At 49.1% G+C, this 13,634-nt stretch overlaps 1 protein-coding gene across 1 annotated transcript in view; it reads right to left on the reverse strand.

Annotated features, from left to right (window-relative positions):
- Positions 1-1,739: 1,739 nt before the first annotated feature.
- Positions 1,740-13,634, reverse strand: part of LOC102381263 (P-selectin-like) — a 40,723-nt gene continuing 28,828 nt past the window's right edge. The window contains 7 exon segments of the mRNA XM_025194421.1: positions 1,740-2,303; positions 2,736-3,423; positions 3,781-3,836; positions 4,122-4,152; positions 6,455-6,577; positions 10,281-10,466; positions 11,625-11,810. Of these exon segments, the coding sequence (XP_025050206.1) occupies positions 3,782-3,836; positions 4,122-4,152; positions 6,455-6,577; positions 10,281-10,466; positions 11,625-11,810 (581 nt within the window). The 3' untranslated portion in view covers positions 1,740-2,303; positions 2,736-3,423; position 3,781.

Below are 13,634 nucleotides of genomic sequence, written 5' to 3' on the forward strand. Positions count from 1 at the left end.
AGCCGACAAGAAGCCCCATGACAGCGAGCGAGGACACGCAGGGGGAGGAGCTGGCCCGGCCCCGCCCCGCCCCGCCCCGCGCCGCGCTCGGGACTGGGCCGCGGGTGCCTGCGGGGCGGGTTGTGCAGGACCCTGGTCTGTAGCAGGATGGTTGAGGCTGTGGGTGCTCTGGCTTGGGGGATCCGAGATGGAGGTGCCCCGAGGGCCAGGGCGGAGGCGCAGTGCCCCCGCAGCAGGCGCTGGGGGACTGCTGTGCTGTGCTGTGCTGTGCTGTGCTGTGGGGCCTCGGGCAGGATTCAGCTGCAGGAGCCCGGGGGTGGGAGAGGGGCAAGCTTCACAGTGTTCCCCCTGTGGGGGCTTCTCCCAACAGCGCCAGGGCCTCCTGCCTTCAGCCCAGAGTGTGGGGGCACCTAGTCCCCCCTGAATCATGCACTGGGTGAACCCCCCCCCCCCTTCCTCTTGCTAGTTTTAGCGTTGCCAACCCTCCAGGGTTACAGGAATTACAGATAAATCTCCAGGAGACAGCTGAGAGTCACCCCGGAGATAAATGATAGGGCATTCATTAAAATAAATATTACGTATTGAACCTGATGTATGCAGCTGTCCAGTGGGTTTTTAAAAGGTAATATGTGGATTTGCCTTCCCAACGTAAAGTCATTCACGTCATTACATTAGTGATGACACCTCCCGGGATAGATTCAAACAGAGTTGGCAGCCCTAGCTAGTTTTAAACTTATGACTTTCTCATTTCATTCTGTGACCCCTAGGTCTAGTTTCAGACTTCCTAAAGTCAGGGAACCCTTTCATATCGCTTCTGCTGCAGAACCGCTACCCTCGGCCCCTTGGCTCCAAGGACCATGCGAGCTGACAGAGAGCCAGCTGGCCTGGGCCTGCCGTGGCTGCACACTGCCTCCCGGCACCCTCCACCATTACCCCGTCTCTGCAGACCCCCGACAACCTGTCTCAGAGCCCCTGGGTTCCACAGAGCACCATTCAAAACCCACCAGTGTCAGGCCAGGTCACCTGACAAAGTGGGCTTCGTGCCCTCTGTGATCTGGCACCCAGGATACGGGAGAAGGGGGAGAGACATCAGGGAGGTTTAATGGGGTAGGGCTGCCAGCTGGGTGAATACATGGGTGCCATCTCACAGTCCCTGCCCCTGCCACTGGGCCCAGGAACCAACTGTCATGAGCTGATGGGAGTCTCAGTGCCCATGAACCCTAACCATCATGTGAACAGGGGGAGATTCTCTCAACCTTTCTGAAGATAGGGTGACCCTAGCCTGCTGATTGGAAGGGGATGTGTGCACCCTAATCTGATGGACATCTAAGTGTGCATTAGGAGTTACATTTCTCTGTCTGTTTTTATCCTAGAACAGACAAGAGCCCATGCCCAGGTCACACTCAGGAGCCAGAACTATCTGGGTAAAGCACTTCTCTGGGCATGAATGCACAAGCAGTGGTCAAAGACCAACAGATCAGGAGTCAAAGCATTAGTGAAATGGGAAAGGACTATCAGAGTGTCCCTACAGTGTGATAAGTATTGTCTGCATTGAGTTAAGATAAATGCATAGCCCTTTTCCAATCCGTAGGCTTTTCCCTAAAAGGAGTGCACTGTATATTTCTAATACATATCCTCTAGTTTAGCTAATTACAACATCGGTATAGTAACCCCTGGGTGAATTCTGCAGCTGTATTATGAAGGAGATCAGATTAAGCAGTCACAAAAAGATGGCCTGTTTTATTTGCTCTTCAAACAAAGCTCTTGATTGTACATTGATTCCCTTGCAGGATTCAAAACTGAAGAAAGCCAGAACAAAAACCAGGTTTCATATTTACATGTTTATTATTGAATATTACTACATTGGGCCAACTTTCTAAAAGATGGAAAGTAAATAACAATGATAACCAATAAGGCACTAATCTGTCATGCCCACATTTACATTTCCCCCTTCGTCTTTCTTTCTTATCACTGAGGAAGCAAAAGGCTGTCATTTGCAACACAAGTGTTTCGCCTTGCCTGTTTGGGAGTGTCAGGGACAACAAGGGTATGCAGAAAGCCTGACTAATTTGCTATTCAACGTTCAGTTTCAGGTAAACTCTGAAAAGTGAAAAAATGTGGCGGTGGGGAAAGCTGGACAGTGCTGTCAGGAGATTTTGGAGGAGAAATGTGGGCAAGGAGAAGCTGTCAGATATTTGATCAGAATGAAACTATAATCTATGGAGTGTCCAGCTGAGGTTTCTTCTCCATGGAGAAGTGAAGGTGTAGAATCAATAACTGCCTGTCTTCTGACTTCCTCCATTCTTTGAAAATGATCACAAGGGGGGAAAAAAACAGTAAATTTCCATGATCAGCTGGCAGAAGCTTCAATAGAGACTGCTTAGAAATCAAAATACTCAGTGTCTAGCTATTGCTGTGTAAGCCTTTTGTCATCAGAGAAGGTATAAGGGTTTAATGGGTTTACCCCTTAAATGGGTTTACAGAGATGCCCATAGTTATGCTATAGTTTTATTAGGTGAAGGAGGTCAACCAGTGAGACCCCACCACTAGCACTTTCAGGCCAGGGATGTAGGTCTGCATTCATCTGCATTGTTTCCTTTTACTAGTCACTGTGACTTTAAGTACCACTCATTTATATTCTCCCTAACTACCCTGTTTCTCTCACCTGTTCCGTGCCTTCAGCAGTGCTAACCCCACAGTCCCCTACCAGAAGTAGGGACAGAGAAGGCTCTCACCTTCAGAAAATGTTTCTGATGAACAATTGGGAAAGTTAACAGGAAAAAATTGAAGACACAGAAGCCTGTCCCAAGTGATGGTTTCAGTCACTGCCCACAGAATAAATGCACAATCATCCACCACTAATCAACAAGTCCTGGATGACTATTTTTTCCTTTTAAAAATAGTCTACTGTGAATAATGTGAATATCTGTAGACAGAGGCAGAAGAAAAAGTTATTTCCTTAAAACGTAGCTAATTTACAGTAGGCAGTAAACAGGAACAGCAGATTCTTAGAGCATTAGAAGCTATGAATTTTCTGGGGGTACCAAACATTGTGATAGTTGCAGTGGGCCAAGGGAATGTCATGGGGAAGGGTGTAGGTGCTCAGGACTGACATCTGGACATCCAGTAGACTGATGAATGAAGGACCAAACTCAGGTTTCTTCAAATGATAAATCTGGACTGTGAGCAGAAGTCCAATGCTGGAGGGAGACCAAGCTAGATTCCAGATCTGAACTGACTGAGTGTGCAACAGGATCACATTAATCTCTGACTGTTAGGAACTGACTGCTAGTTCTTGGTCTATAGGGCTGCTGAGTGAAACAGCAATGTGCAAAAATAAACTTATAAAACGCTGCGACACAAGTATCTTCAGGTCCTTTCAGTTCCAGCAATTGTCTCTTCTGTGGACATTTCCCACTTTATCTGCAATAAATATCAATCAGATATCACTCAATGGAGAGATTCTTGAAGAGCTTGGTGGAGGGGCGACGTGGACTCTTTTAGCATATGTTTCTTTTCAACTCAGGACCTCCAGCACCAAAAGTATGAATCTAGTCTGAGCTAAAGGATTATCCTCCAGAGCTGGTGGCCTTGGCTGACTCAAGTTGCTTAGGATGACCAGTGGCAAGAGCAACAATGATCCTCTTAGCCAGTACAAGAAATAAACATCTTTCATACCAATGTATGATCATTTCAGTAGTGACAGGAGCAGAGCTCTGAACACGCCCCCCTCCCCCCAAATAAACAAATGTTTTAAGAACAATCTTGCTGCTAGTTTACCTTACAAGTTGGATTCATATGCTGTATTTGTAAAAATTCCTGGTGCTCCCAGGTCACTAGAGAACAACCAAAACACAGTGGTATAAGCATGGAGTAAAAACAAGTGGCAGGGCCCCTAGCATGGGCCAAGGAAGTAGGGAACTAGTAGAGCTTCCTTAGCTCCTGCCTATGGTATTGCAGCCATACATGACTGCACATAAATATTGCACCTATGGGCATGTGGACACATGCAACAAAGTCATGGGAAGGTGGGGAAGAAATTGGGGAAGGGCAAAGTTGCTGTGTTACTCACACCTGAGTGCAAATTAGAGGAGCTGACTCACAAAACACATGGTTCTCACCTTGTGGGATTTAGGAGCTTCTTTTCTTCCTCTGTTGATAGAGTCAAAGCATCCATGGAATGGTGCAGAGACAAAAAGGAATAAACAGTTTTCATCAGTGACAGGGTGTGGAATAAAGCAGTATCTAACAGGCTGGAGTCTAAACAGGGCAGCAGACTTACACAGGGAGCCATCCAGGGCCTTCTGGGAGCAATTGTTAGAGAAGAGCTGAAGAAGAGCTAAACTGTAAGAGCTAAGGTATCTATGCCATAGTCATGGACAGCAGAACAGTAGGTAGACCCTATGCTGGAAGGGAGGGAAGGAAGTAAGAACTTGCTTACAGGGTCATGCCAACTGAGTCATGAGGCCTGGAAGGATGGACCTCTTGAGTGAGGTGATTGTTAGGATGTCCCAGTAGAGCAGAAAGCAGCTGAGAAGCTTCTCTCTCTCTGGAGGGTTTTTGTTTGCCCTCTATGAAAAGGATGCCAGATTAGCTCCCCTCTAAAAAGATGCTGTCAAAACTGGCAGTGCGAGGTGGATCCCCGACATAATCCATGAAGGCCCAATCCAGCAATAGCGCTCCACTCTTCTATGTCTCAGAAGTCTTTGGAAATCTTTCAAACTTCCTGGCAACAGCAACAGCATCTATTGTTCTACTGACTTCACTGCGGGTTGGGTCAGCCCTGTCCTCTTCACCTCTACTCTAAATTTCCTCAGGGCAAGGAGTCTTTTACTACACATACACATGTAGCACCCAGCACAATGGGGCCTGATCTCAGTGGTGACCGCAAGATATTCTAATTCTGAATTATAAAAGCCGTAGTCTGTCTGTCCATCCATCCATCTGTCTGGCCATAACCCTTTATTTGCACTCTGATTGGCTGTCTTGGCCGTGACAGTGGGGACCGAGGGGCTGGCCTCACCCCCCTGGGTCTGCTCCTTGGAGCCAGGGGCTGGCACCCGCCCCCCAACCACAGCCAGCAGGGAGGGGAGGGGAGGCGGCAGGGAACAGGGGAGGGAGGGAAGCAGGAAAGGGGGGTGTTACTGGTGGCTGCCCCCTGCCACAGCCGGCACGGCGACCGTGGTTGCGGGCCCTGGCCCAAAGTGGCCGGGGGGGAGGCAGGGAGCGGCCCTGGCCCTGGCCCAAAGCAGTGGGTGGGGATGGGGGGAGGTGGGGAGGGGCCCCAGCTCTGGCCCAAAGGGGAGTTGGGAAACAGCTCAGGCCCAGGCCCTGGCCTGAAGCCACGGGGGGTTGGGGGGAATGGCCCCAGCCCCAGAGCAGTGGGGGGAGGCGGGGAGTGGACCTCTGTCCCTGTCCGCCCCCCTTCCCCCCCCAGTCATTCTCGATGGGCAGTTTGCGAGTACAGTAAAGGCTGCATTATCTGGCACCTTAGAAACTGGCATGCTCCATTAACTGGCATGCCGGTTGACGTGGCAGAAGCAAAACCAGAAGTGCCTCCTGGGGCACTTCTGGTCTTGCTGAGCCCCCAGGGCCCGGGGGAAAGCAGTCTGCACAGGGCCCCGTCCCTCTCCCCCGGCCCACTGATGCCAGGGAGGGGTCGTGACGCACTGGACACGGAAGGAGGGGCAGTGGCCCCAACAGGCAAAGACACCTGTTCAGGCCTCTCGAGTAACCAGCATATTTGGTTATCCAGTCCCCCCCATGCCTCATGGGTGCTGGATAACAGAGCTTTTGCTGTACTGTAATATAAAAAAGAAGAACCACACTCTTGAAGTGCCAGGTCTAGTTAGAAAGTAAGCTGCCAAGGAGACATTTGGCTGAGGGTGGCAGTGTTGAGGCACTCCATGTTCATTCTCGTCCACCCATCCTGTAAGAAAACGTGTTTGCTTTACGGGCTGAGAAGCTGTTCTCTAACTGCTCCCTTCAGAAACCCTACTGGAACTCAGAAATCTGCCCATGGTCTTTCTGCCTCAGCCAGCAACATTGTTTTAGAAGGAAGTTTCTAGCCACGAGGAGCGCTGGGACAGATTAATCTAGAGAACTCATGGAAACTCCATCATTAGACATTTTTAGATGAAACTTGGCTACCAGGGTTCAGACAGGGATTGTCCTTCTCTTGAGCAGGGGTGGGACTTGATGACCTCCTGAAGTCCTTTCCAGTCCTACTCTGTGATTCTACCTATAACAAGACTGCTGCTGCCCTTGAATTTGGCATGTAAAGACAAAAACAGAAGTCCAAAGCTCTCTCCTAAAACTGTTCAGCATAGCAAAGTGCTTTTTTTTGGTCAGTTTGTAGAATGCAGACACACAGGGACCAGCTGTATGGAATAACAAGGTGTGCTCTCCTCAGCAATAACACGGAGGATATTCACAAGCCCAGGCCTTTTCTTACCTTTCTCACTGAGACGCTTGAGCAGCATAACTATTAGCATTCCAGACAGTAAGAGACCCACAGCTGCCATGGTGGAAGTACCCATGTAAAGCAGGATTTGCTTCATATGCGAAGCCGTCTTATCTGAAATGAATCACCAAACCAGCCTTTTAGGTCTGATGATTACTGGGTGGGATGGGGGGGAGTTGATATATAGTCTATATAGTCCTAGGTCAAGGCTGTCAACTGGTACCTTATGGGTTGCATGCAGTCTGTGAAGGATTAACAAGCACTTCCCCCTGCACCCTACCCCACCAAGCTGCCCATCTGGCTGCCACTCCCTCCATCATTTGGGCTGCATTAGCTGGGCCCTCTGTGCTGCACCTCCCTGCCTCTGCCTTAGGGGGCACAGTGTTGCAGCCTGCAGTGCTGTGGGAGCCCGTGGCCTGGAGCACCCATGCAGCACGGTACAGCAGGGGAGCCTGCAGTCAGCTAGTAAGGGTGAGGTTGAGGCATTAATACATGTAGGGCACATGGCCCCTGCTGGTGTGACCCATGTCAAGTTGGACAGAATGCGGACAGTCCTGGCCTAGGGAACTTATAGGCCAGAATTTTAGAGGTGCTCAAAGGTATAGATAGGCACAGTGGGATTTTCAAAAGCGCATCAGGCAGGTTAGGCACCAAACTTCCAGCCATTTCAATTATATATAAACACCTTTGCAAATTCTGCTAGGTACACATCAGCATCATTAGGCACCTGAATACTTTTACAAATCTTCCCCAAAGTGATTTGTATGTCTAAGTGATTTAGGTATTTAGGAGCCTAATTACCTTTAACTTTCAATGAGACTTGGGTGTTTTTATATGGCACAAAGCAGTGCTAAGCAGAGATTTGCACTCATTCTCTCAATGACTGGAAATGCCTCAGCTTTGACAGGACTGAGCGGCTCATTTCTTTATCATGCCTCGGCTTGACTGGGATCTACTTAGGGGCTTGTTCTGGAACAAACATGAACATGTGTAATGCATGTGGACAGAACCAGGATCCACACAAGTGGCTGCCACTGTTAAAATACAGACAGAAAGGGAAGGAAAGGAGCATGACTGTAGTTGCTAGGCCACTCACAGAGGCAAATGCTGTGTTCCAGTCCCAGTTCCAAGGACTGTTGGTGTGATACATTCAGTGGCATTGTCAAATAAAACAATAAAGTCCTTGGAACAGAGTCTTCATCTCTCAGGGAAGTACCTTGATCTCACAAAATAACTGCCTCAAGGCCTAGACCAAAATATAACCATGGGAAAATCATATCCTTGCCCCATGCTATTAATTACTTTAAAAGCTCTTGAGATAGAAGGCCTGTGGGTATAGACTATGGTAGGGAGTTTGCATCCTTTTAATCACCTAAACACACTCCCCATCTTTCCTGGATATGAAGGGGATAGTTTCATGCAGCGAAGCAAAGACATGCAGACACAGGAAGCCTGTACCTAGTGTTTTTCATGGAGGGGCACTACCAGGCTGTCCAAGAATGCAGTTCAATACAGGTTCTGGGCAGCTGCTGGCACAAAAACAGCCCATGATTGAAATAGTTATAGTTTATTAAAAAATTATTAGCATGATTTTTACAGCTTATGGGGAAAGAGGAAGAACCTACTTCTTTTCACAAAGTTTTCAAGCTGTATTTTGGTACAGAACCATTTCCTTTCCAGCACTGGCAAAGATCTAGCCTCCTATAGAAAGGGTGCCTGCTATCACACCTGCTACAGGAATAGTAGTGATTATGGTCTTTTCCAAAAGACTTTTGCTTCACAGCTGCTCCAGATCTCAGGAAGCTACTCCTGCAACTGCTGACTGAGGCACTGGGCTTGAAAGAGCTGCAGGAGTGGTGTAGTTCCCAGCCCCCTCTCCAATTAAGTGGTGGGGCAGCTAGCAGCAAGCTAGCTGCTAGCTACCACACCAGTGGAAAAGGTCAGGGGGCTGGGACCTGCCCCTCCCCTGCAGCTCTCTCCAAGTCCCCTGACCCTGACTGGGGAGCCAGGACCAAAAGCTCCCTGCTGCTGGGCAGGGGGACATTGTCCCTGCCTGGGCAGCAGGCAGCTCCCCTCTTCTCCCAGGGTAGGGTACAATGTCCCAGTTCTGGCCAGGAGACAGCTGTCTCCTGGCACGATGATCCCTGTCAGCCCCTGGGCTAGCACCTGGGAGGAGCCTAGAGCTCCCCCCACGTGGCAGCAGGGGCCCATTGTAGAGCCCCAGAAAGCTGAAACAGTTTGCTGCCATTAGCAGCAAATCTGTTTCTGCTTCCCTGCATGTGTAGACACCTGCCCAGGAACGTTTACTTGTGAGTAGTTTACTTGCAAGTAAACTGATCCTGGATCAAATGTACATGTAGACACATGCACTGAAATAAATATCCCTTGTTTGACTCAGGTACACACTAAGAAAGATTCACAGAAGTTTAGGGCTGGAAGGGACCTTGTGAGATCATCGGGTCCAGCACCACTTCTCTGGGCAGATCACTTTGAGCCTTTCAGCCAAATATCCTGACACACCATTTCCACACCAAGTGCCTTTTCTGACAAACATGGCAGCAGAAACAAACAACTTACTACATAAACTGACTGCAGTGTGCAATCAAACCAGAGCAGACATGTGCTGTACAGCCCTAATAAATCACTCAAATACAGGGTAAAGTTACATCCTGGAAAATGTGTAGTAATTTTACTATGTGGGAAAGCTACTGTGAAGAATGTATCATGTCTGCTCCCCATATTTGGTGGAGGCCAATCTTTTTGGTAGCTGCGCCAAAAATTAGCCCTACACTGTCCCTGAGTGCCACTCCATCTCTTATCCTGTTAGATCTGTTGTTCTGTTTTCTGCTTGGTGCCTTGTCCTCCATGACTGATCTAATACTCTGCTTTCTGTCCTATCTGCCATTGTGCTGCCTGTTCCCTCCCCAGTCTATCGCATGTCACATGCAGAGGCTACCCATGCACTTGTGTCACCCCTGCCTCAGGCTGGTCACCCCTGCCCTAGGCAATGGCATTTCATGGAGGACTTGTGCTCTGTTGGAACCAATTCCATTAAACCTAGTGGCCAAGGTCCATAATAGCACCTATATTAGCAATCCAGTTTGGGATTGCTAGCTTTGTGCCCACCCGTTACCAAAATGTACATTTACTATGGATTACAATTAGAGTAAATACTACACAGGAATTCTGTCAAGCGTCTTCCCCCACTGTGTCCTAAACCCAGGGGCTTGCCACAGGTGCTCTTGGTGCAAAGATGCTTTTTGCTTCTGGTTGATTTATTACAGGTCCATTGGTGGCCTCCTGTATTCTCCACTTATGATTATTCCTTAATGTCTGCAGCAGACCAGGCTCCAGTTAGGGTGGTACAGAGGCCACTGAGTTGCTCAGGTGGCAGTGGAGGGAGCAGGGATACGGAGAGAGGTGTTAATCCAAGGTTCAAACACTGTTTGTATTTGCTTTTGGTGTAATACAGATTTCCTTCACCAACCACTGGGGTTAGGTTCCTGAAAGTTCCTGTGGTTGGCAAAACTCTGGTTGGCAAGACAAAAGGCTTATGGGAAAAATAGCAGGTGGTGGGCTGATGCATGGCCATGGAAAACCATGGTTACTCTAAACTGTATACCGTGGTAGCCAAAACGGTATATAGAATATTAAGCATGGATACTCAAAACCATGGGTGGCAAAAGCATGGTTGGCCAGGGAAACCTGTAATGTTTCTATCTAAGGCCATCACTGACACGATTTCCTCAATGGTTTCAATCAGGGTCTGAGAAGCACTATGGCAAAACAGCTCTGCTGTCTCTACGCAATACTGTACCTTTACAATGTGGAGGACTCTCTGTCCAGGTTCCCAGGGCTGTACAATTAATTGCCTCTGGTCCCATCTGCACAAAGCCCATGTCACAGGAGAAGGAGCATGTGGAGTTATATGTGAAGTTTCCATGCAGATCAGAGCAGAGCATGTGGCCCCTGTCTGGGGCATCCAATGTGGGGCACCTGACAGCTGGAATGGTAAAGCAGAGCTCTGTAAGGCAGGAGTCTGGCCATGCTAAAGGCTGAAGTGCCAAGGGCCACTGTGCATTGGGGTATGCAGTGTAGAGGTTTAAGCCCTAGTGATGGGCTGCGAGTGCTCTATGGCATGGGTGCTGGGGGGGTGGCAGGGATGCAGAGGATCTGGTGACGGTGCAAATGATGTGGTCAGACATCAGGAAGCAGCTACTTGAAGAACTGGGTGGGTGAGGAATGGTGCTGATGTGTTAGGTGCCAGGGATATGGACTTGGGATTAGGGAAGGGACAGGGGACTAGTGGGCCAGGATGCGGGCTGCTCACTGTATTCAGGGAGAGGCTGATGGGGACAGGGATGGGTTGGCAAGGTTTGTAGTGTCAGGAGTTGCCATAGGAGGAGTTGTGATGCACCTGCTTTGTACCGGAGTAGCAGAGTCCACCTTGGCAGTAGACAGCTCCCGGGGGCAGGGAGCAATCTTCTGCCCCCTCGCAGATGGCTGACTGGGGGCAAATATGCTCTTAGTCAGTCATTTACATGCGTGCTACTGCACCAATTCTAATCAAAAGTAAATGTGCTACTTGCATTTGCAGGTAGCAAATTTATGCACAATTAGCAAGATTTAATGCATAGTAAGCATGTGCACATGTAGACACACATGCTTACTTAGAAGTAAACTACACTGTTGCACAGTTAAGCATCTTGTGTAGATGCGTCCAATGTGGGTTGACCAGTTAAGTGCCAGGAGCTGTTGACACAGAAGGTCAGTATATGCAGAAGGCTGCTCTGGTTGGGGATGTAAGGAGCCAGGTTATTCACTATGTTCAAGGGGAAGTTGAATCGGAGCAGGGATGGGACTGCAGGAATGAGAAATTCGGTGGCTGTTGTGCCAGGGTTGCAGGGCACTCACTTGTTCTGGTGAAAAGGACTCCTCCACTACAGGGATAGCAGTGATAATGTTCTTTTCCTAAAGCCTTCTGTTTCACACCTACTCCAGATCTCAGGAACCTAGTCCTGACTCCCGAAACTGTTGTGCACAACAACTCCCCTCCCCAGCACTGGCAAAAATCTTGGCCTCTACAGAAAGGGGCGCCTGATATAGCACCAGGTCCATGATACACCCTCCACACATCCCAATGTGAATGCTTTGCCCCTACCTTCGCAGACTGGAGGACTTCCTGTCCAGTTCCCCAGGGCTGTACATTCCAACGTCTTTGGTCCCATCTGCACAAAGCCAGCCTCACAAGTGAAGTCACATACAGAACTATACATGAAGTTTCCATGGACGTGAGAGCAATTTATTTGACTCCAGTCTGGGGCATTCAATGCCGGGCACTTGATAGCTGGAATAGCAGAGCAGAGATGTGTAAGGCAGGGGCCTGGAGGAAATGACGCTCAGAAATTCCACGTAGGGTTTAAGAAATACGAATATCATAAAACTTATCTGCAGAAGTACCTGGAAACCAAATCTAGTTTGATTTCTCAATTTTGTATTACAGCAAAGTCATTATGGGCTCATTCCTTGCACAGGGAATACATTCTAATCAGATATGGATGATGTATTTTTTGATTTACTAGAGCAGGCTTATGCAACATATGGCCTGTGGGCTGCCATGTGGCCCGCCAAGCCATTTTATCTGGCCCAAGGTGGTGGCACTGCCGCTGGTGAGGAGCGCAGAGCCACTGTCACCACAGAGCATGGAACCGGTGGCAGCAGAGGGGCAGCAGCGAGGCGAGGCAGGCAGGGCCAGCCCCAGCTGGCAGCGAGGGGAGGGGAGCTGCCTACACCCGCCGGGCCGGGCTCATCAGTAAGCCGGGTCCTGCCGCCGCTGCCCCGAGGAGAGACAGCAGTGATAGACTGCAAGGGTGGAAAGAAGCTGGCTGTGAAAAATGAATAAGTAGGAGACAGGAAAAGAGCAAAGAGGGACACAGAAAGACTGACAGGAAGTCATGGAAAAGAAATAGGTCAAAATTAGAAAAACCAAAAGTAAAACAGGGAAGAGAGGGGGAGGAAAGCAGGGGGAAAAAGGCCTAAGGGAAACAGGACAGTGGTAATAGCGCAGGGTGAGAGAGGCTCTGAAATAAAAAGGAAAAGGAGGAAATCAGGAAGACAAAAGGCAGAACAAATAGGGAGGAGGGGAGGAAAGGTTGGGGAAAAAGCAGAACATAAGAGGTGGGGTCAGGCAGGTGCCTGGTGATGAATCAGATGTCATGCAATGTCGCAGCTGGTAAAGCAAGCAAAACTCTGGCTTGCATCCATAGATGTTTCTCAAGCAAATCCCAGGATGTTATCCTCCCACTGTACTCAACCTTGTGAGTACTGCATCCAATTCTGGGCTCCACAATTTAAAAAGGATGTGGAGAAGCTTGAGAGAGTCCAGAGGAGAGCCAAGTGCATGATCAGAGGGCAGGAGAAAAGGCTTTATGATGAGAGGCTGAGAGCCATAGGGCTCTTCAGCCTGGAAAAGCACAGGCTCAGGGAGGACCTGGTAGCTGCCTATAAGTATATAAGGGGTGTGCATCAGGACCTGGGGGAGCGCCTGTTCACCAGAGCGCCCCAAGAGATGGACAAGGTCAAACAATCACAAACTCCTCCAAGACCATTTCAGGCTGGACATAAGGAAGAACTTCTTCAGTGTCCGAGCCCCAAAGGCCTGGAACAGATTGCCTCCAGAGGTCGTACAACCACCTACTCTGGACTCCTTTAAGAGACATTTGGACGTTTATCTTGCTGGGATCCTTTGACCCCAGCTGACTTCCTGCCCCTGGGGCAGGGGGCTGGACTCGATGATCTTCTGAGGTCCCTTCTAGCCCTAATGTCTATGAAATCTATGTCAGGCAGGTTGTAATGTGTCATAAATCCAACGTCTATGTCAAGTCTGTGAAATATTGAGTCTGTGAAAATAAAAATAAGCATCTGTATAGGTTTTATTTTTTTATTTATTCAAAACATACCACCAGGATGGGAAAAGAGGATGCAAATGCGGGAACCAGGGAACCAATCTCCCCACCCCACAACTGCATTACAGGCAGTAATGCCAGCTCTGCTCTGCGGAGCTTGTAAGGGAAGCCTTGCACTGGGCAGAAGGGAAACCCCCATGAGACCCCACATAGCTGTGGCAGGGTCCCAGGCAGGCTCGGGGGAGCGGGTAAAACCCAAAGGGCAG

Source organism: Alligator sinensis, unplaced genomic scaffold (assembly GCF_000455745.1).
Source record: "Alligator sinensis unplaced genomic scaffold, ASM45574v1 scaffold647_2, whole genome shotgun sequence".
Lineage (NCBI taxonomy): Eukaryota > Metazoa > Chordata > Crocodylia > Alligatoridae > Alligator > Alligator sinensis.